The sequence below is a fragment of the Lissotriton vulgaris genome, chromosome 11 (assembly GCF_964263255.1).
Source record: "Lissotriton vulgaris chromosome 11, aLisVul1.2, whole genome shotgun sequence".
Classification (NCBI taxonomy): Eukaryota; Metazoa; Chordata; class Amphibia; order Caudata; family Salamandridae; genus Lissotriton; species Lissotriton vulgaris.
In genome coordinates, this window is record NC_141699.1 from 705,589,639 (window position 1) to 705,613,728 (window position 24,090).

A 24,090-nucleotide genomic window follows, 5' to 3' on the forward strand; every position below is an offset into this window, starting at 1 on the left:
AAACCTGCGCATCCGCTTAAACAATAAGCAATGGAACAGCTTCATTTGCTGTAGAAAAAAGTATCTATTTTCTGCAGTTGCAAGTGAGCTGGTGGAAGTGTAAGGGAGGTTCAGGTCAAGCATCCTGTTTTACCATTATGTAATTTAAAACAAATCCAATACTGCCCTCTGGTGCTTAGTGCTTAAAATCAGTTTCAAGGAAAAGTGTTGAGATATCGGTGGCTTTCTAGAATGGGAGGAAGCAGGGGAGTTTCCTTTACTGCCTACACGACATACTTAAAAAAAAAAAAATCACTTGAACAAATTAGGATGCTGGAGACTCATGAAATGGAGGCACACGTACTTAATTTTAATTTAAAATTCGACATTGTGTTCTCTCAAAACGAAGTGGTTAAGAACAGGGCTGGAGTTGGTGTATCACGCTGGTGGACGGCGTCCCCCCACTTATTATACCGGGTGGACGCCGTCCCCCCTGCCAACCAGCTGGACTTCACTCTTTGGCCTCTCTGGGACGAGGAGTTCTGAGCTCACAGCACGCTGCTCACGCGCTCACTTCTCAGATGCCATCGCATCTAAGGGGTGAGCGAGGGGAGGCAATGAGCCTGATGATGAAAGCCACCTTTCGTGGCGTCACTTCCTGTCGTGACGCCACTTCCGGTGCCAGCGTCCCCCCACTTGTGCCCTGGTTAAGAAGTCCTCAGTAGGGGTTTTAAAACTCGCTGAATTTGACTCTGTGGACTACCACGGATTTGCATAAAAAGCGAGATTCTGCAGAGTTCCGCCAACAGGCGTAAACTGGCTTGTTGCCCTGCTCGTGCTGTGAATTAGCACCTGGAGCACATTCCATACTGAACAAGCATTTGCAATGCAATATGACTCGCATTTACACGGGTTTAAGCTATTGGCATTGTAAATGACAATGCCTTTATTTCGGTCTTAAAAACTAAAACACAAATAAAAGGCTTTATTTGCAATGTCAATAGCTCAAACTTGCGTAAATGTGAGACCTATTGCATTGCAAATGCTTGTTTTTTTGCTGTTTTATATAGCGCACTCAACCCAAAGGTATTGTAGCGCTTTACAGGAGCACCAGTTTTATTTCACAAGATCACATTCATTTTTGTGGGCACAAAGTGATTTCCGAGAATCACAGGATTTTAAGCCCACGCCGGGACTCAAACCTAGTTCCCCTGTTCCAAAGTCTGCAGCTCTGGCAGTTAAGCACTTCAATTGATGCCAGTCATGGGAACTAAGACTACAACTCCCAGAATGTTATGTTATGTTATGTTATTGGTTCATTTTTATAGCGCACGGCTACTCAAAAAGAGTGTCCCGGCGCTTTTATTGGAGAAGGCGAAGAAGCTGCAACATAATAACACTTTCCAATGACTGCGCACCATTTAGATAATAGTAACATTTATTTACAGCGCATATAAACAGCAAGTGTATGATACAGAGCTGTATAAAGTTATTACTAATGAAAATATTATGATATTGTCCCTCTGCATCCAGTTGTATCAGCCCCATGACCTAGCCTTAAAAAACGTTAATAAAAGGGGATTTAGCACAAAACAAAATCCGAAACCCCACATTGTAATTTTAAAGAGTATCCTTTGTCTGGCCTTTGTAAAACCTAGGAGACCAAGAAACGTATTAAAACTAACAGGCAAAGTTTTAAGCAATTAACTTTCTATTGCTGGCAGTTAATTCACACGGAAGCAGACTAAACTACCACTGCATGCACAGAAACACAGGGCCCGAGGTGGAAACATCTGATCCTATTCAAACCCTCTAACGGCGACGCATGTTTCATGCAGCATCGGCCCCAGGTAGGCCGCGGCCGCTCCATAATAACAATAATGACAGATAAGTAAGTAATCCGAGCACGTCCAGCCGGACCTGGAAATAGAAGCCTCCTCCTTCGCACCAGCCCTCTGTGCGCCATAGCCCAGCAAAGGTCACGCTGCCCAGAGGCGCTCCTGTTGCCATGGCAACCCCGCCTCCATCAAAGGGTCCTGGGATTCCGGGTTGGTGGGAACAGGAGAAAAGATCCGAGGGGGGACTGGACTGGCTCAATCAAAAAGGACTGGGGGAAAGCCCAAGATATATGGCCTATCCGGTCCAATCTGTTACCCTGCCTTAAAAAACACACTCTTGCATTCCTGAAGCAGCACAAAGACCCTTTCAGGCCGGGACAACCTCACATTGTTTTGTTTTGCCTGTTTCCTCTCGGCCATGAACGCGCATAACAATTTTTGTTTTAAATGAGTAGCTTTAGCTTCGCACAAGTTAAACCGAACGCTACTTCGGCATTACTTCGCAGATTGCTTAATAGCGATGGAGTAAAATCCCAAATTGAGCTTGCTATAACAAGACTAAAGTTTGCATCAGCATTAAATGAGCAGGGGGAGGGGAGAAAGGAGGGGACCTGCACGATTCCCTTTCGGGAGTTAGCCAGGGGCACCATGTGTTTGTAAGTTAATGACAAATATATGGTGTCAAGCTCACTCCCACAAGGGAATCACCAAATGTTTACGCGTTGCCATTGAAGGCAATAGAACACATGCACGTTTTTGGCAGAAAAGGGGAACCGATGGCTTAAGGTCTCTTTCCTATGAGGCGCATGCGCGCTGCGTAGACGAGACCTACAAATCAGCGTAAATGGCATCACACGGTGCTCCAGATGACAGCCTTCTGACCTCAAACGGTCGCAACCACCCACATTTGAAAAATCATGCCGGATGCCCTCCTAGTGACTGGAACTCAGCCTAGAGGACACCAAATCTCGCTCGACAATTTACTGTCCTGGAGCCGCATGCAAGAATTTGGCCGGCACTCCACATACAAGCGTAAGAGTAATGTCACCAAATTTCAGCCAGTGGAACTGAATATTTCACTCACTGCTCCTCCTCTCCCACTCACATAGCATGCTTAATCATTGGCCCTCCCCCTTGCCGCAGTGTGGGTATTATTGGTTTCAGATGGGCTCCTTAAAATTTAAGGAGCTCTTATTAGGTTTGCTGGCATTTTGGCAGATTACCCCAATGGTTTGAGTATGTATTTAACTTCTATAGTTTTCATTCTGTGGCTTCGCGGTCTTGGATGTCAGATTGTTGTGCCATTGGTACACAAAGAATAACACTGGTTTACACTAGACCAATAACTTCTTATTGGTGTATTCCTCTGGCAAAAAGATTAGGTTGGCTTGTTCTTTAGTCAGTATGTTTCTAGCTGTCTTTCTCTTTTTAGGTCTTTCTTCCGTTTCTGACCTTTTCTTTCTTGCTCTGAATCAAATAAAGGTGATGAAAAATAAGTCCTGGTCCCTAACAGAGTGCTGGTGCCAACTACTAGCAACCACTGGTCCAAGTTTATCTTTGATCACCAGGTACACTTCTTGCTAGTTTCTTATGTGAGGTTAACCCTGTGACTGCCATATGACATACAATGCAATATAAGTATACTGTTCCGAAATGTGGCAGCTACAGAGAGAATATCCCTAGCTGAATGTAGGTGCCCAAAGAAGCATGAGCTTGTAAGTAAAGTTGCCTTCAGTCACCCGACCTGCTTCTTCATCGGGCTCTGCTTCTTGCCAGGCCGGCGCTGCGATAAATTGCGGGCTCACCAAGAGGACGCTTTATTGGAGATATTTTAATTGACGCTGTAGGAGCACCCAGGGCTGGCTTTAGGGCATTGTGACTGGTGCGGCCACACTGGGCGCTGACCTGTTGAGGGGGCGGTATGTGACCTCAGGGCTGCACTGTGTTTAGTAATGTCTTATGATAAGAGGCCCTTTTGCAGGTGGTAGGGAGTAAATCCGATGAGGTGGTGTGGGACATGGGGGCGCCAAAAGTGATTGTCGCACCGGGCACCACCAGTGCTAAAGCCAGCCCTGGGAGCACCGTAGGGTCTGAGGTGGCAGACCCCACAAAAAAATAGTCAGAAGACTGGTGAAAGGTGTGGAATAAAATCAGTAACCACACAGTTGTCACCAAAAGAAATACTTTTAATGAAATTTTTTTAAAAAATGGCTGGGAGACTTAGGATACAATGGTCCAGGTCCCTTCGTATGAACAGAGAATTTGTCACTCATAGGCTAGCTCTTCCGCTATGGTCTGTTATAGATCAGTTATGGGGGTGGGATGAACACCTTTCTTACATTTTGCTTGTCCAAACTTTGCTTCGTTAATCAAGGAATTCGTGCAAACTAGTTAATGGTGCCTTGCCCAAATGGCACCAGGTTGAATGCAAAAGTGAGGGGTGGGGCATCCTTTTTGCCCCTACCAGAAGGGTGAAAGACTGTGTCATGGTTGGGGGATTCTTTATTAAGCAGTTTCGTTGGTAACACCGATAAGAGGATAACTACGGGCAGTAATGAAATAGATTGAGTTAGGGACAGCTGTTTTCGAATACAGGAAACTTACATAATAATGAGTGACAGTGCTAGGATCCAGTAGTGAGTGGGAGAGTACGTGATTTTGTTTATGTGGGGAGGGAAAGTAGTTCGAGGAGGGTGTAGGAAGGTGTAGGTTGGTGTGGAGAGTTTTGAGGATGGTAATTGAAGGAAAGCCGGGGCAAACTTGGGAAAGCTGATTGTTGCAGGTTTTGAATAATCACGGAAAAAAGGTGGGGAATGTATTAGCTAAGAAATGGACTGACTAAGGTGAACGGTGGATGCTGAATACTACTGTCTGAGGGAGGTAGAGTTGGGTAATGAGAGGAGGTTGAAGTTGCACATATGGCATTTTGTAAAACGCATTTTGAAAAATGAGTTTGTGAATGTCAGTTTAACGCATGATATATTATTGTGTTTTACATAAATGGTAATGGTCATTATTGTTTTTTATTGTTATTTACAGTGACCCCTTACGAAGGGCACTTGACTGCCCGAAATGCATTGGGTTTATTTAATAAAACACTGCCTTGGATGAATTTTTGCATTGGTCATGTTCTTTCAAGAGCACGGTTGGAACACAAGAAATTTGGGAAATAGCAAACCATTCCGTGTGTGGCTTGAAAAACGAATGTAACTTGAAAGGATGTCAAAAACATCGGTTTAAAAGGAGTACAGTGATCATAATTCCTAACCGTGGACTAACTACAAGAATGCCTTGACGGCGCATTCAGCTGTGCATCTGGTAGGGGCAAAAAGATGCCCCACCCCTCACCTATGTTATAGATCGACATGTTTCATGCCACAATCAGCAGTTAAGCTGTCTATGGGCAGTGCCGACCTGGCGAGGAGTAGTGCCCGATGACGACGGAAGTCACCCTCTGAAGAGTGAGGGCAACTTTGCTTACAAGTTCATGCTTATTTGGGCACCCACATTAAGCCAGGAATAATCTCTCCACGTTTCATAAAAGTATACTTAAACTGCATTGTGATACTTGGGGAGTGTGTATCCTAGACCGTCCGTCTCCCTGTCCTCCTTTCTATGCATATGACATATACATCATGAAAAATGTCTCCATGTCACGTCTTTGTGATGGTCCCACTGGTTCTGTGAATATTTGTTTGTACTCCCTTGACAGCCGGATGCATAGGGGTACAAGAGTCATGGGATGTAGGCTGATTCATATTAAGCAAAACTAGATATAACACACACGCGGGTTCTGCTTCATGTTTAAAGGTCTACCTCCATGGCTCCTGTCTCGCACTGAGATAGTGTGAATCGCACAATTAGTGTACCCCGCCCCAACCAGATAAGTGCCTGCAGCTGGGGAGTGGGTACAAAACGACGATTGATGAAGTAGGGACGTATCTCTGAGAGGATCAGATGTCTGACTCGCTCTCCTCCACTCCGTTGCTGCTATTGTACGTGAGGAACTGGAGTCAATGGCCATGTTAAGGTAAAATGATTGCTGAAAATCTGACAAACGTGATGCCTAGTGCATTTTCCCGGCAAGCAAGTTAGGGCAAGACTGGTGTGCCTTGCATCATTAAATTATGTAGTATTCACACTTGCCATATTGTTCTGAGGTGGGCACCTGTCATCAAGTTAAGAGTTAATCTTAAATAGAGATTTTGCTACAGTTGATTGAACTTCTCTAATATTACAAAATTGATTGCCCAGACTGCTTTCTCTGTGAAAATCCACACATCTGCCACACTCCGGATATTTAGGGCAATATTTCCTTGGTCTGCTTTCTTGAATGTATGCTTCTTCATTTGGGGAATACAAAAAAATATTCAGCATTTTAACAAAAAGCAAAACATGACCATCGCCACGTTATCTTTATATCTTTAGCCTTCATTGGGAGATTTATGCAGGGTTTGCCCCAATACCTAGTCCTGAATATGCCATAAAATACATATTTTGTATGGGTGCACATCTAGGCAAAGGAAGTGCATGTGTTGGAAAATCCCAGCACCGATTTTTGGAACGAAGATCCTACACAGAGGTGAGCCAACATCCTGGCAGGGAAACATTAGACCTCATAGCCAACAGCACTATTTTTGATATTACACTAAATCACCTTGTCCATACTCTTTCCCTTCTAGATTCTGTATATTTTGCCTCAACCAGGGTGCATGGAATAAGTCTGTGTGTGTATTATCTAGTCTGGTACATATTACCTATTTTTCTCCCGATTCTTCCATGTACTTTTTCTTGTGACAACTTTGATCTAAAACCGCAGTTCTAGAAATATAGTTTTTAGGTCTCGCCTGTCGATGTGCATGCGCATCGAGCAAGCGAGACTATGGGGGCTTATCCACTCTTTATCCACTGCAAGGAATCGTGGCGATTCCTTGCAGTGCCCGTGACTTTTAAGCTCAATGCGCATGCGCATTGAGCTTAAAAGCGCGTGCACGTCCGTCTTGTTTTACCCGCTCCGCCCCCTCCCCTTCCCGCCGTGTCGCATTTCTCCTCCCCCCTCCCCTCTCTTCCCTCCGTCTTGTTTGTTTATTTTACCCGCTCCGCCCCCTCCCCTTCCCGCCGTGTCGCATTTCTCCTCCCCCCTCCCCTCTCTTCCCTCCGTCTTGTTGTCTCTTGACCACACGCTGTACTGGTTTCATTAAAGAGACAACGACCACAGTAAAAGCCCCAGCATGGTTGGCTTCGGCAGTGCTTGTTTATAGATGCCTCGCCCTTATATGTAGGAGTCAGTAACTTGCGAGGAGCCGCCCAAAGCTTCCTGTTCTTTTTGTCTCTTGACCACACGCTGTACTGGTTTCATTAAAGAGACAACGACCACAGTAAAAGCCCCAGCATGGTTGCCTTCGGCAGTGCTTGTTTATAGATGCCTCGCCCTTATATGTAGGAGTCAGTAACTTACGAGGAGCCGCCCAAAGCTTCCTGTTCTTTGGTGATTACGGACCTCACTCGAGTGATTAGGGCTTGTGTCTGTATCTCTGAGGCCTCAGAAGCCCGTCTTCAGGCAGGGCGTTACTATTTTTACACCCGCTATACTTTTTATTTTAAATAATGGTGTACCCTCTTGAAGCTACGAATAGTTACGAATAGTTTCTGCTTTTTTTTTTTTTTTACTTGAGCTTTTTGCTAAAGGGTAATATCTGTATCACTGAACACGTCTTTTCAATAAAGGGCACATTTCTGAAACAGTACCACGAAAATTACAGTTCAGCGCGTTTTTTCATTTGTGTATAATTTTGTTTGCGTAGAAACTATACAGTGTTGTGTTGTCCGTTTAAGGTGGATATGGGTACGGTGTTATGTCCTATATTTTGCTATTTTTGTTTTTCATTATCTGTACTCGTATAAAATTAACACGTTTTTTCGTGCAAACACGCATTCCAGTACTCTGCACAGTGAGCATGCTGGGCATTGACGTCTACTTTGACTTGAGTAAGGCTTTATCAAAAGGAAAGTAGAAAATGTATTTTCTCTGCTATAAAATACTTTTGCTTACAACAAATTATTTCACTGTACGTGTAAGAAGTTTTTCTTTCTCGTGTTTAAACTACTAGAAATAAATGTTGGATGTATGATGTAAACGGGTATAGTAAGCCCCACATCAGTCTTACTTTGTCAGCTAAAACAGCTGTATATGAAGGTCAACATTCCAAGCCACACACAGTTTAAAATCATGCATTTTCAGTGGTGGCTACTGTTGGGCAGAATGATTAACTTGACTGTGCTGTTAATTCATCTTTAAAGGAAACAGACATCCTCTCTAGAGGCAAAACGTGGCTTTAATAGTTCCCCAGAAAATGACAAAAACACAAAAAAAAATAGTCAACTTACAGTGGTTGCTCCCAAGTCTTGATAGATTCTGCCATGAAGTACACAATCTTATGGAGACTACTCTGATTTCACAGACATTTTTGCTGCAGTAACAAATACACTCATGGCCCGTGAATTTACCCAAACCTTTCATTGAAAGGATAGAATGTTTCTTTTATTTTTGCATTCAAATGGAGAACCCCCTCACCCCCAACCCCTCACCCTCACTCACCCTCAACCCCTCACCCTCAACCCCTCACCCTCAACCCCTCACCCTCACCCTCACTCACCCTCCCTCACCCTCACTCACCCTCAACCCCTCACCCTCACTCACCCTCAACCCCTCACCCTCACTCACCCTCAACACCTCACCCTCACTCACCCTCAACCCCTCACTCACCCTCACTCATCCTCACTCACCCTCAACCCCTCACCCTCACTCACCCTCAACCCCTCACCCTCACTCACCATCAACCCCTCACCCTCACTCACCCTCAACCCCTCACCCTCACTCACCCTCAACCCCTCACCCTCACTCACCCTCAACCCCTCCCCCTCGACCCCTCACCCTCACTCACCCTCACTCACCCTCAACCCCTCACCCTCACTCACCCTCAACCCCAACCCCTCACCCTCAACCCCTCACCCTCAACCCCTCACCCTCAACCCCTCACCCCCTCACCCTCAACCCCTCACCCTCAACCCCTCACCCTCAACCCCTCACCCTCAACCCCTCACCCTCAACCCCTCACCCTCAACCCCTCACCCTCAACCCCTCACCCTCAACCCCTCACCCTCACTCACCCTCAACCCCTCACCCTCACTCACCCTCACCCTCAACCCCTCACCCTCAACCCCTCACCCTCAACCCCTCACCCTCACTCACCCTCAACCCCTCACCCTCAACCCCTCACTCACCCTCACTCACCCTCACTCACCCTCAACCCCTCACCCACCCTCAACCCCTCACCCTCACTCACCTTCAACCCCTCACCCTCACTCACCCTCAACCCCTCACCCTCAATCCCTCACCCTCACTCACCCTCAACCCCTCACCCTCACTCACCCTCACTCACCCTCACCCACCCTCACCCTCACTCACCCTCACTCACCCTCAACCCCTCACCCTCACTCACCCTCACTCACCCTCACTCACCCTCACTCACCCTCACTCACCCTCACTCACCCTCACTCACCCTCACTCACCCTCACTCACCCTCACTCACCCTCACTCACCCTCACTCACCCTCACTCACCCTCACTCACCCTCACTCACCCTCACTCACCCTCAACCCCTCACCCTCACTCACCCTCAACCCCTCACCCACCCTCAACCCCTCACTCACCCTCACCCACCCTCACCCTCACTCACCCTCAAACACTCACCCTCACTCACCCTCAACCCCTCACCCTCACTCACCCTCACCCACCCTCAACACCTCATCCTCACTCACCCTCACTCACCCTCAACCCCTCACCCACACTCACTCACCCTCACTCACCCTCAACCCCTCACCCTCAATCCCTCACCCTCACTCACCCTCACCCTCACTCACCCTCAACCCCTCACCCTCACTCACCCTCAACCCCTCACCCTCACTCACCCTCAACCCCTCACCCTCAACCCCTCACCCTCAATCCCCCTCACCCTCACTCACCCTCAACCCCTCACCCTCACTCACCCTCAACCCCTCACTCACCCTCACCCTCACTCACCCTCAACCCCTCACCATCACTCACCATCACTCACCATCACTCACCATCACTCACCATCACTCACCATCACTCACCATCACTCACTCACCCTCACTCACCCTCACTCACCCTCACTCACCCTCACTCACCCTCACTCACCCTCACTCACCCTCACTCACCCTCACTCACCCTCAACCCCTCACCCACCCTCACTCACCCTCACTCACCCTCAACCCCTCACCCACCCTCACTCACCCTCAACCCCTCACCCTCACTCACCCTCAACCCCTCACTCACCCTCACCCTCACTCACCGCAACCACAGCATCTTAAACTAAATATATTTAATAAACTTTAAGCTATTGGCAATATAAAATAAAATCCATTTTATTTACGTATTAATTATTAATTTTTTTTTGAAGCCATTGATTTTTTTTATTTCAATACATATAAGTCACATATAAGTCCCGTTGATACAAAACATGTTGCTTTACAAATGCTAGAGGTGTCACATTTACAAAAATTATAACTATTGGCTTTGTAAAGAAGAAAGCTATTAATTTCGCTATTTAGAAAAAACAACACATAAATAAAAAACAAAAAAATAAATAACACCTATAGCTCAAACTTTACTACTGCGAGACCTATTGCATTTCCAATGCTTGTTTAAATATACTAACACTAGAATATTCTTGTAGTGCTACGCTGAGTTTCTGCCACTTCTCCAAGCACTTTGTGAGTTGACTGTAGATTAGTTGAGGTGAATTCCCACCCCCATTTTGTGATTTCTCATCTAGTAATGGGGAGTCAACAGAGTCGATTTCCTCTAAATTCCTGTGTAGTGTTCCTAAATCTTGGTTGAAGTGGGTATGCTTAATTAATGAGTTTGAGCTCACACTGAAAATAATTGTTTTTCAAAACGGTATTTTTCTCTTCCAGATTCTCAACCACAAATTGTTAACCGAGTAGGTAAACTAACTGTATTTTTTTTTATAGTAAGTACCCATTGCAATTGAACATTACAAAATTGTCACTCATCGGTTTTCACTTCCTACTTCGCTTGCCTTTTATCACAAAAAAAGTCCTGTAGCACGTTAAAGGTTAATGCATATGTAATCCCCCCCCCCCTTCCAAAGTTAGTAGTGATATGGAACAGTACATTATTGCATAACGAAAACAAATGAAATATCTGTGTAAAACCTTATCCTTCAAGCACTGTTTCTCCTAGGGACGAGTCGGCAAGAAGTTCTTCTTTGAGCTGAAAGAAATCATGGAACGGGATCCCTTGTCTCAGCTCTGTGAAAATGAAATGGACCTTATCTGGACCCTCCGCTATGACTGCCGCGAGACCTTCCCTCAGTCCCTTCCCAAACTGCTGTTATCTGTTAAATGGAATAAACTCGAGGATGTAGCCCAGGTAGGATTTGCAAGGTACAACATTAATATGTATGGGATACTTTGAAATGTTGTGGGCCTATTCCATTCATCGCAATTATTTCAAAACCTACTTTTATAACGAAACATGGAATCAACTATAATGGAATGCCAGTGGCAACATTAGGAATGATGTAGACCCATCATGAACGGGGAGGAATTGGATCAGCTATAAAGTGCTACCTGTATCACTTCGCAAAACGCATCAAGAGGGTCTATGGGCCTCGCTAAACATTCCCACACTTCCTTTTGGCAAACACTAGGCCCAGTAGCTTCAAGGGGGGTCTATGGGGTGGTATACCCCCTACTCATTTCTTATTCAAATCATGGCCTGCAGTGCAACCAAATCTGCCATATGCACTAACTATGATATTTAGTCACTGTTTCCTGCAGACTGGCTAGAAGTGGGTTATCATACAAATGAATGGGGAGATCAGAGCCACAACCGATAAAAGGGTCTAGCCTAACTCTAGGAGTCCATGCCCGAGCCGACCATGATAATATTTGAAATCTAAATCCTGCTACAGACCTAATGTAAAAATGATAAGTCACTTTAAATATTTTCTTTTAAAAAGTTACATTTTTAACATGCTGAAGCGATTTGTCTTAATGCTTCAGATTAATATAAGTATGTTAAGAGACCATTATTACAAATATTAGTTTTGAAACAGCTTAAAAAGGTTCATGCCTTCCCCCACCCTAGACGACAATGCCGCTATTGAACTCCGAGGCAGGTCATTTGTCATGTGTAGCCTCTATGTGGCCTAGAATCCTATTGTAGATGGAGCAACATCATGGTGTGTTAAATCAAACATGAGGTTTTTGTACAACACACTTCCTAAACTCTTGCAGTTGAAGGTACATTGTGTGTGATGAAGAAATGGAGTTTCCTTGAAACAAAATATTTGCCTAGTATCACACCATCTATTAAAGCGGGGAAGCTGGGAGTGATCTCAGATTTTCTGGTTTCACATTGTGCAGTTCAGCTGCTAGATGGGTATCTATCTCTCTCTCTCTCGTATGTTTTTCATCAAAGTTACTGCTTTGTGATTAGTTCTTGGAGTGTGAAGTTAGAACTTAGGACAGACAAAAGCCACATGAAAGCAAATTTTGGCTCCAGTAATAGGACCTTGAGATGAGACTGACATCTGGCTCAATCTTTCAGTGTCTCGCCCATCTCTAAGACTGTGTGTGGGAAGGTAGATTAATCTACGAAGATGTGCGATGCGCAGGCATGGCCAAGGGCTCAGACCGCATTGGGCCTCTGCCTTTCACTCACTCCTCGGTATGCCCACCTGCAGGCATCAAGGGGATAGTTATCGGACAGGTGTCAGATGCAGAATTAATTAAACACTGACTTTGAAATGGGTCCTAAATATATGTCCTTTACAGGTAAAAGCAGTGCTTGATTTCCCAAACAAGACTGTACAAAGCCTTGAGGGTAATCCATAGCAGCAACTCAGTCCCTGATTAGATTTCATTTTAACTTGATTTTGCAATTCCTAAGAGCGTTTATTTTACCTTATGTTGTATTTCTGTAGTTTTTTCGTCGTGCAAGGATGGTCTCTTTATTTGAATTAAGTCACTTCTAGACATCTATATGGCTTTCATATGTGGGCGAGTGTTCATGACTGGTCACGAATGAAGGCTCGTGAGATGAGTCATAAGGGAGTGTGAATTCTCACAGCACCTGTCAGTAGGAGAAAAAGGTATTTATACTTTATGCCCTTGCAATCCTTGTCCCTCTACTGAGGGATGGTCTTGTGCAAATTGTAATTGTTTTATTATAAGAAAGTGGGTGAAAGCCGTGCATGGCTGTTATATTATTGACAGGTCCAAAGGAATTTAAATGCAGTGTTTAAAGTTGGTGGGTTGTGTGTGGGGGAGATGGTGACGTGAGGAAATGAGCAGAAGAAAAGAGCAACAAGACAGTTGGAAGATGAAAATGATGTGTGAGATGTGCAGATGGAGGATTTATGAAAGGCATGGGGAGAAAAAGACAGTAAATGTCTAACAAAGTGAGAGATGGCCAAAGGAAGTGGTGTGGATGGGAATAGTAGTGATTAAAACAGTTTGAAGACCACCCCTCTTTCCACAGATCTTGCAGTGTTTAACCTGTACATGTTTTGTGAGGTATGCTTTAATGTGCTTCTATGAAGATGAAAAACTATCCAACTGATGTATATGATGTATCTGTTCTTTGAGAAAGGCAAACTTGTACTCCTAATGTCCGGCTATGCCTCTTTTGTGAGTGAAGCTTACACTGCTGATGTAGCGGTGTACATATTCTGTGACGGAGGGTAGTTTGTTTTCGTAAATTTCAGAGGCAGTTAATCACAACCATTATTGTGCACCTATCTGTAGGTGCCAACAGTGTATATTGGGCTGTGCGTTCTAACCATGATTGTGAGCATCCAGTTAGAGTACCAGTCTTCTTTGAAGACCAGCAGAATAGGTCGTTTCATTTCTGAGAAAAACATTGGCCATGGTGGCAATTTTGTTGTGGAAGTAGCCTGGGGGGATGTGTCAGAGCTCTTGGAAGTTCTGCTATGTTATTTTGATTTATAAAGCGCACGTATACTGGAAGTGGTGGATGGTGTTCCCTGTGGCTGTTGGATAGGATAATTCTTTTACTATTTTGAAGAATTCCTTAGGTTGGTTGACTGTGGAGTTGATGCGGGCGGTGATGTTGCTTTCCTGGCTTCCTTGATGTGCAGGTGATAGTTGCTATGGGCTATCTTGTAGGTGACTCTGTCAGCGGGGTTCTTTGTGACGCGCCATCTTCTCTCCAGTTGGTAGCAGTTGTGCTTGGTGTAGCTCTGGGGTGTCCCAGCTGACTTTTTTTGTGGTTCTGTAGTCTTTGGTAGGTTTCTGGGAAGTGACACTACGTTGGGAGGAGGTTTGATGCTTAGTGATTGAGTGCTGGGCATTGCAGATGGTTTAGTGTACAATGGCGTGGTCCATAGAGGTGAGTTCTGTGGTGTTTAATTCGGTCACTGGAGGTGAACATGGGATCAAGTGTGCGCCCAGTCTTGCACGTTGGTTCGGTGACCAGTTTGATGAGGCCAATGTTCTTCAGGTTCTCCAGGAGGGCAATGGAGTTGGCGTTTTTGGGGGTAGTGGATGTGGAAATTAAGGTGGCCAAGTAGGACATAGTGGTGGGAATTGATAGCTTTTTTGGGGGGGAGGGGGGGCGATGAGGTTGGAGACGGTGTTGCAGAAAGTTTGTTGGGGTCGTGGGGGTCTGCTGTAGACAAGGGTGCCCCTTGTGGTCTTTGCGTCTGTAGTTGAGGTGTTCAATGAGAGGTGTGGGGTCATCGTTGGTGATAATGCATTTAATGGGTTCCTTGAAGATGATAAAATTAATGTGGTTTCTTCGTGATCAAATGTTCAAATGTTCAACAGAATATAATTGTGTGCTACTCCATCCGTTACACTAGGTCTTGCTGCCTTTTGAAAACAATAGAATGTCAGGCTCTGGCAAACCAATACCCAATGGATGTGTGCACTTTCACACTGAAACTCCAAGAGTTTCTCCTCCACCATGCAAAAACGATTATTCTTATTTGATTAAATAATTAATGTATTTCTTCTGCGATTAAATCATCGCTTTTTTATGAAATCTTCTTTTGTATATTAAAATCGTGAATCTTAATTGTGAGATATTTTGAACAGCGTCCAGCCAATGCATGGCTACAGTTGATTTTGCATTCTTTAGTCGAATTTTACTTTTATGTTCAGTAATCCTCACTTGAATATTTTGTTCTGTAATACCCACATAAGTTTTCCCGCAAGGGCATTTTATGGTGTAAACTACATTCATAGTATTCCTTCACTGCAAGACAGTGTAACGTATGGAGTAGCACACAATTATATTTTGTTGAACGTTTGAACATTTGATCACGGAGTGCACTGAGAAACCACATTAATTTGATCATTAAAATTGTCTACTCACCTCGAGGTGCACCTAATAGAATGTTGTTTGAAGAGATTGCGCAAATCACAACAAACAAAGCAGAAACAGTATATACTGCAGAGGCTGCAAGTGAAATATTTGATTTAATTCAAGAAGTCCGGTCATTTAGACCACAAGAAAACATGGTGACACAACTTTTGAAACAACTTGAATATGTAAGTAAGAAGGAAATAAATCAAAGATTGCATGCCATGACCCTGATCCACTATCACAAAACTAAACGTATCCCAAGAGGTTTGCGGATAGCGTTGAAACCTGTTATGCAGCAACAACAAAGTTTTCATTAAGAAATGGTACCAGATTTTAAATAAGTGCTCCGTGGACCTGATTTTATTAATAGTCGAGGAATTATCAATATCCTGAAACTTTGAAAGAAGAGCTTTCATTGATTAAAGAGGAACTGAGCAAACACAAGAACTTGCAAGAGACACTAGATGACATAAACCAGAAATTGGAAAGAAATGCTAAAGAAATTAATGATCGAAAAATTAAGAAGTATCGAAGGGATACAATCGATTATAAACTTGAAGTATATACATGGGCAGAATTTTACAATCAAAGAAAATGGCAACAAAAAACTAACATTACCTCGTCTGGGGGCGTGGCTACGGAGGCGACCAAGATGGCCGCATCCGAATAGAGCACCGCCGGTCGGGCGATTCCAGCAGCCCTGTTCCGCGTTGCTCGAGCCTCTTAGGACGCTAACATCTTCCCCGGATGAACGCGGGGCCCTGAGCCAAAGTTCGATGCCGCCGCTGAAAAGAAAGAACACCCGGGGACGAAGTTGGAGCCAAATGCCTCCGGACCCCGCCTTGGGCCTTCCCGTCTGCTCTTCGATGCCGCCTGAGTCTATGTGAGCCTTCGCCCTCTTTCTCCCTCCGCCCGCCTGCCTTTCCTTGCGCCTGCTTGCCTCGTGGCCTTCTCCCGCGGCTCGCTTCCTGGTCCCCTCTCCCTTGCTGGGCCCCTGCAGTTGGTGCTGCTCTGTTGGCCCTCGGGCCTGCTGTGCTGCGGAAACCGGGGCCTGGATTACGGGAGCAGGCCGGACTTGGGGCCGGGCAAGGTGTTCTGGGGCTGGGGTAGGGGTCGGGGGTTGGTGGTGGGACGGTGGGCGTTCGCGCTTCCCCCCCTTCTCAGCGCCCGGGGGGTGCTCTATGTCCGGTTGGGCTGGGGGCCCTACTGGTCCTCCTTTCCTCCCGGTGCTGGGGCTCCCCTTGTTTGCGACAAGGGGCCCGACCGCCCGATTGTGCCAACGATGATAGAGCCAGCAAGATTGACGGCAGCCCCTACTATTTCTCTACAACTCTGATCCTTCCAGTGTGATGGCGGTACAATAGCCCATCCTGCATGTGGGTGGTCCTTGAGTGGCCATTACGAACTGCCACGTGACATTCTCCCCACTGCTCTACACTCTGGTGGTGCCTCTGCTGCTACCGACACGCCACTGGTTTCTTCCTGCTCTCCTGGCCGCGTGGGTGTATTTGCTCCGGACCTAGGGACCAGAGGTTCGTCGCCACTCCTGCCCCCCGGCCTGGCGCTGCCCTTCAATGCAACTTGGCTGTAGCAGACTCGCCACGATGGTCAAGAAAGACCCCAGGCAGCCCAAACTCCAATTCGACAAACCGCCAGTTTCCACCTTGGACCCGGCGGCGGGCGCGGCCGCGAAGGCCCCACTTTTGCTGGAGGAGGCCGACTCGACCCCCCCTGGCTGCTGCCATGATCGCGGAAATGAGAGCTGGATTCAAAGCCCTTGATGCCCACTTTGACGACCTGGATAAGAAACTGGCTGATATGAACGCGAAAGTTCAAGGGCACGATTGCAGGTTGGACGTGGTGGAGTCCAGAGTTTTTGACCTTGAGGACGGGGCCTCCTCTTCTCTGAAGCGGCTGGAGAGGGTCGAGAAGATCTTGAAGGAAGTGGCTATAAAGAACGAGGACTTGGAGGCCCGGGGTTGTCGCAACAACATACGCATTCTCGGCGTTCCGGAGACGACAGCCACTGGTCGACTGGACACTTTTGTAGAACAGCCTCTCTCTGACTTGTTTGGTAGAGAATCCTTCACCTAAGGCTTTGTTGTTGAACAAGCTCATTGATCCTTGGGCCCTCGCCCCAAGCCAGGCCTCCCTCCCAGACCAATTGTCGCACGACTCATGAACTTCCGAGATCGGGACACTGCCCTCCGGGTGGCCTGCGAAAAGGGTGAGATCCAGTGGCAGGGGTCCTATCTTTCATTTTTTCCGGATTTCACGGTCATGGTACAGGAGGCCAGGCGAAAATCTAACAGTATCAAATCAATGCTTCGCAACCTGGGGCTCCGATATGGCATGCTGTACCCGGCCCATCTCAAGGTGGACATTAATGGCAGGCCGAGGATCTTTGACACCCCTCATGCAGCGCAGAAATATTTTTGGGACTATAAGAACAATAAAAATGGGGCATCAGGCAGTCCCCGGTCCCACTCTCCTCCGTTGCTTTCCTCACAAGCCAGCGCAGACCTCTTCTCCCAGACTGGGAACGCCTGAGCTCTGTCTTGCTTTGTTCATTGGCTCTACTAGTGCTTTGTAGATTTTGGCTCGTTTGCATTCTTACTTATCTGATAGTTCTGTTTGATTGCTGGGTTGCCCGACTGACGTGGGGTTGCCATGCACTATGGTGAATACCTCCAGGGTTTGCTTTCTAGGATGTAATGTTGGGGTGTTCTTTTTTCTGGGTAGTGAGAGGGTGGGTGGGGTGTGGATGGAGGGTTTTGTTTTAGTTTTCGATGGATATTTTAGTTTATTGATGATGATTGTTTTTCATGATGACGTCATTGCACTGACTCCCCTTCTATTGTATTGCATACATGGCCCAGTTAGGTAATGTGCCCGGTCCTTCCGGGCTTTTGTTATTAACATGGAATGTTCGAGGCCTGAATAATAATAGGAAACGTAGTCAAGTTTTGAATTATGTTGCTCGACATAAGGCTGATATCCTCTTTATGCAAGAAACCCACTTGGCAGACACTGGCACCAACTCTATGGCCTCCGGTTGGGGTCCTCATGGGTATTTCTCCGCTTATAGCTCATATTCACGGGGTGTCGCTATTTTTGTACATAAAAGGGTTCAATTTGCACACTATGCCACGCAGCGTGACCCCAAGGGCCGATTCCTGATTGTAACCGGTCAACTGATGGGTCATAGGGTTTCACTTGTGTGTGTGTGTATGACCCGAATACTGACTCTCCCTCATTTTATCACTCCTTGCTGGCCCATCTCCTTGCTGTCGACACGGGGCTGTTGATCATGGGTGGGGACTTTAACCTTCTCCTGGACCACTCTAGGGAAAGCACTGCCTCTACTCCCGACTCCAAGCCCCACGCCCGCCTGGTCCTTCGTGAGATTTGCACGCAATATTCCTTAGTAGACATCGAATCTCACCTACACGCACAACATACTGCCTACATTTATTATTCTGGGTTCCACAACACATGGACCAGGATCGATTATTGGCTGGTCTCCGCTGTAGTCGCTGGCTGGTTGGGATCGATCTAGACTCTCCCCCGCACTCTTTCCGATCACTGCCCGGTTCTTCTTCAGCTCCTTATTCCTCTGGAAGGGGGTTATGAGACAGTGGCGCTTTCCTGGGAGGGCTCTGCTGGACTCCGTTTTCAAAGAGGAGGTCAGACAGGCCGTAGAGATTATTTTGAACTAAACACTGGCACGGTAGACGCGTGGGCTGTCTTATGGGAGGGATTTAAAGCCTACATCAGGGGGGGTCTGTATCTCTAAGCACGCCGGAGTCCTTCGCGATTTGCGCACTACTCTGGACTAGATCGAGAAGAAAATTGCCGCGGCTGACCGCGAACTTCTCGTTTCCCCCTCTGACTCTCTCTTTGCTTGCTGCCTGGAGCTGTGTGCCGAGTTTCGGGACGCAGCTGATAGGAAATTGTCGTTCCTGCATAAACATTGCGTGGCTCGGCGGTATGGGAAAGGCGAACGTCCGGGACACCTTTTAGCCAATACGCTACGCCCCCCAGAGGCCCCATATGTATCGTCTCAATGACAGGACTGGACGACGCGCCGGTTCAATCTACCCCCGCGTTTTGTGACCTGTTTCTTGCATACTAAAAGACCCTTTACGCTTCGCGCCTTTCCGGAGATCTCCGCAGTCAGGAAGATTTTCTTTCTGAATTGGCACTGGTATATCTGGAACGCTACATGCAGGAGTTCCTTCTGATCCCCATTACCTCTGAGGCGATCGACACCCTGCGTGCATCTTCTGCCCCAGGTCTGGACGGCTTTTCGGATGATTTTTATAAAGCCTACAAGGACCTTCTGGTCCCACGCTTGGTCGAGGTCTACGCTGAGGCGCTAGAGGCTGGCATCCTCCCCCTGACGTTTCGTGAGGCTGTCATCATTTTATTGCCTAAACCCGGGAAAGACCCCATGCAATGTGGATCATACAGACCACTGTCACTGTTAAATCTGGATTACAAGATCTTTGCCAAAGTCATCACCATTAGGCTGTCGCTCTTGATGGAATCTATCATATGTCCGGTGCAGTCTGGTTTCGTTCCGCATAGGTCCACTTCCCTTAATCTCTGCACTTTATTCACTGTGTTGCACTGTATTGATCCTACGACTCCCTTGAATGGCCTTGTTTTCTTTCAGTCATGCGCCGAATAGGAATGCCGGAATGTTTTGTTGCCACAGTCACTTTACTATACACCAAGCCCACAGCCCGGCTGCGTCTTAATGGTACGTTATCTGACCCTTTCCCCCTATCAAGAGGCACGAGTCAGGGCTGCCCCCGCTCTCCCCTCTTATTTATTTTGGCCATGGACAGTTCCAAGAGAACCATCTTTAACGTGGGTTGCAATTTCGCACCGGTCCTCTACTGATGTCCATGTACGCGTTAGACATGGTATTATACGTTCAACATCCTCAGGATAATTTGGCATCGTTAATTCGGGAAATTATACGATTCAGCACTTTCTCCGGTCTCCATATCAATTGGCACAAATCAGTTATCTTCCCAATCATGGCCTGTACTACACCTTGGTCATTTGAGTTCCCGTTAGAATGGTGTGACAATTCCATTAAATACCTGGGTATCCACATCCACCTAGACACTGCATCATTGATTAGTCTCAACTATGGCTCGGCTATAGACGCATTGGAAACACAGATCACCCGATGGCTTCGTTTGCCCTTGTCAATGGCGGGTAGAATCGTAATTATTAAAATGATAGTGTTGCCCCGCTTCCTGTATTATTTTAATAATAATCCCGTTCCTTCAACTAAGGCATTTTTCACGCAACCCCGCGCTTTGCTGCTTCGCCTGGTCTGGGGGGAGATAAGACACCCCCGGTCAGCTGGAAGGTATTAACTTTGCCACCAGATAGAGGGGGGTTAGGCGTACCAGACTTTTATTTGTATTTTCTGGTTGCGCAATGCGCTTATGCTTGGTTCCATCCAGACTCACGCATACCATATTTGCGGCCAGAGGCGGATCTGGTCCTCCCGAGACGGTTACTCACACTGCTCCCCACTGGTTTTTCTCGTGATCCCCGTGACATCCAGACTGTCTCCACTACATGCTGGGTCTGGATTAGGCTGCGTACATATTTGGGGCTTGACTGTTATATTCACCGGCCTTCCCCCTTCCCAATTCATCTCTTTTCCCAACTACGGGGGGAATCTTTGGTAGAACGCACCCTGGCGAAATTCAACATACGCACCCTTGGGGACTTATTCCCAGATGGACATGTATTCTCCGCGTCAGAGGAGGCACGGTTTGGCGATCGCTCCTTCATGGACACATTCATTCTCACCCGGATCCGCTCTGCTTTGAGGGCGTGTTACCCCTCCTTTCCTCTGGCACCAGATGATACACCTCCCCTAACTTTAGTGATTCAAAGCACCACTAACGCACACATGATTTCCAAACTGTACAAGCAATGTGGGACTCTCATACCAATTAATGATTCTGGGCTTAGGGCTACTTGGGAGGAGGACCTGGGCGGGCCTACTTCTAATGATCAATGGGCATATTGCTGTAGAACCACACCAAATGTCTCATTGAACAGGCGCCACAAATTGATTCAGTTCAAATTCCTTCGCAGGATGTATTTTACCCCGGCTCGCGCACACAGAATCGACGAATCCCGCCCCCACCATTGTCTGAAATGTCTTACTTCCTTTGCTGATTTCGCACACTTGACCTGGACTTGTCCCAAAATACACCAGTACTGGCCAGATATCCACTCCACCCTTGGGGATATACTGTCCATGCCACTTCTTCCCACACCTGAGATAGCACTGTTGGGGTATGTTGAGCGCTTCCAGAAGATGGTTTGTAAGCTGGCGGCGCTTGGCTTCCTATTGGCTAAGAGGGAGATAGCACTGCTATGGGGTTCAAGCCGGCCCCTACCCTTCGCTCCTGGTTGAACAGCTTAGCATTCTCCAATGTAAATTGCGAAGAATTCAGCACCTTACTTCCCACTTCCTCCAGACCTATTGACATCTGGGGCCCATATAGGGATTATATCTCCTGGCACCAATTGACCCTGGACTCTGTTACAGTCCGGCATCACACCTTCTGGTGTAGGATAGCACCTCTGGGACTCGGGGGTGGTACAATGGGGTAGAAGTTGCCCATACATCTACTTGGTTTTTGGTCTCCATGTTTTACAGTGATTATTGTTTGCAGTATTGTAATGTATTTGATTTTTTCATTGAGTATAGTATAACTGGTGTCGTCAGTGCTTACGTATCGCATAATGTTCTTTTTAATTTTCTGTCCTCAAGATTTGTAATTGTTTTATGTATATGGTTTCCAGACGTTGGGTAATTGTCATCTAATGCTTTCCTATTGCAATCACATTGTATGTCTTCCTTCGCATTTTTTTTTATCTCGTTTGGAAAATGGAAAATAAAGTTAAAAAAAAAATTACCCTGTCTCAAGAAAGCATGGTATCAGATTCAGATATTGCTCAAAATAGAACACCAATGATCAGTATTGCAAGCACATCAAAACAACCATCCATTTCATTAGCATCAAAATTAACGAAAGTATTTTTTTTGTCTACTTGCCCGGCAGCAAACAATGCTCCCAGTTTAGAAAACTCCGTAGGGGCAAAGGAAACAGACGCAGAAAAGGACAAGAGAACATTGAGGAGCAGGACAAAGACAACCTAGTTATCAATATATCGGATGTGAATCTGATAAATGATCAATGTAGACTGTTGAACAAAGGGAACCTCTTTTGTACCTGTGTACCAGAGTAATATAGCTGAGACTGAAGTTGCTAGTTGGAAGTTTCTGCGAACACTCGGGTTGAAAGATTTCTTTAGAATCATATCAACACCCATGGATGTTCAAGAAGAACCAGAATATAAAAAGTTCAAAGCAAAAAGTTTGTTTTGTTCCCCAATTTCTCATAAACCATTCATGCTTTTGAACGTCTAGTTAAACTAGAAGTAAACAAAATCAAATTCACTAACACCACTAATCGAAACTTTTCCAAAAAGGAATGGAGCGCTTTACAAAGTTTAGTTGAAGCTAAACGCATAACAATCCAAAAAACAGATAAGGGAGGAGCGTTAGTGGTCATGAACTCTGAGTTTTATGAGACTAGTGTGGAAGCACATGTACATGATAAAAATGTGTATTTGCAACTAAATAAGGATCCAACTATCGACTTTCAAAAGTATTTAAGACTTATTTTTGTTAAAGCCCTCAACATGAAATAGATCGCTGAGAAAACGTTTCAGTTTTTAGACAGTGAATACCCGCACCGTCCACAATTTTACATGTTACTGAAGGTACATAAAAACCTTAAAACACCACCATTTAGACCGATAGTATCTGCCTGCGGATCAATATCAGAGCCGCTCGGTCAATATTTTCATTAATTTTTTCTACCGATGGTACAAAAAGGGGACACTTACATTAAGAACACTACATAATTTTTGAACACCTTGAGATCTATATCCCAACAAGACATGACAACATGGTGGTTGTGTACAGTGGATGTTACAGCCCTATATAGTTCCATCCCACACAATGAAGGACTGGAAGCGATTGAATGGTTTCTCTTAAACAATTATTGTGAAGGATGTAACAATCTTTTAATTTGAATGAATGCATTTTGAGTTATACCATAGTTATTTTCAGTGGCATGAAGTATTCTACTCCCAATGTAATGGAACACCAATTGGTTTTTCTGGAGCCCCTTCATATGCGAATGTTAATGTCGAAATTTGAGAACAATTACATTTTGAAAGATCCTTCATGGAGTGATCATCTAGTCATTTTTGCAGTGAAGTCCATGGAGCAGAATGGTAGGTTGTGCTGTTGCTTCCTGGACTTCCTAGCGGCATTTGATTTAGTGGACCGTGGGAAGTTGTGGAAGACGTTGATTGGTTACGATATTCCTAGAGATTTGTTGTGCCTAATACAACTTTTGCACACTGCAAACTGGGCACGGATTGTTTTAGACACCGATGGGAGTATCTCTAGAAATATTCAAATTGGGAAATGGGTTGAGACAAGGGTGTGTTTTAGCCCCTCAACTCTTTTCACTTTTTATAGCAGACTTACCCTCAATCTTGGGTAGAGCAAGGTGGGCAAGCCCTAAGATACATCGGAAACATATAGCATGTCTTTTATAGGCAGACGATTTGGTGATTTTCGACCAAACAGAGATCCGGTTACAAAGAAAGTTGAATAACTTCTATGAGTACTCTAGTTATAAAAAGTTAGTAGTAAACATGGATAAAACAAAGATTTTATGTTTTGGGCGAAGGGAAATTAGGTATAGCT

General features: G+C 45.8%; 1 protein-coding gene across 1 annotated transcript in view; it reads left to right on the forward strand.

The window, feature by feature from the left end:
• The window catches only part of PIK3CB (phosphatidylinositol-4,5-bisphosphate 3-kinase catalytic subunit beta), a 1,054,351-nt gene that overhangs the window by 709,126 nt on the left and 321,135 nt on the right, over positions 1-24,090 (forward strand). The window contains exon 13 of the mRNA XM_086943780.1: positions 11,106-11,294. Within this exon, the coding sequence (XP_086799906.1) occupies positions 11,106-11,294 (189 nt within the window). The remainder of the gene's footprint in view (positions 1-11,105; positions 11,295-24,090) is intronic.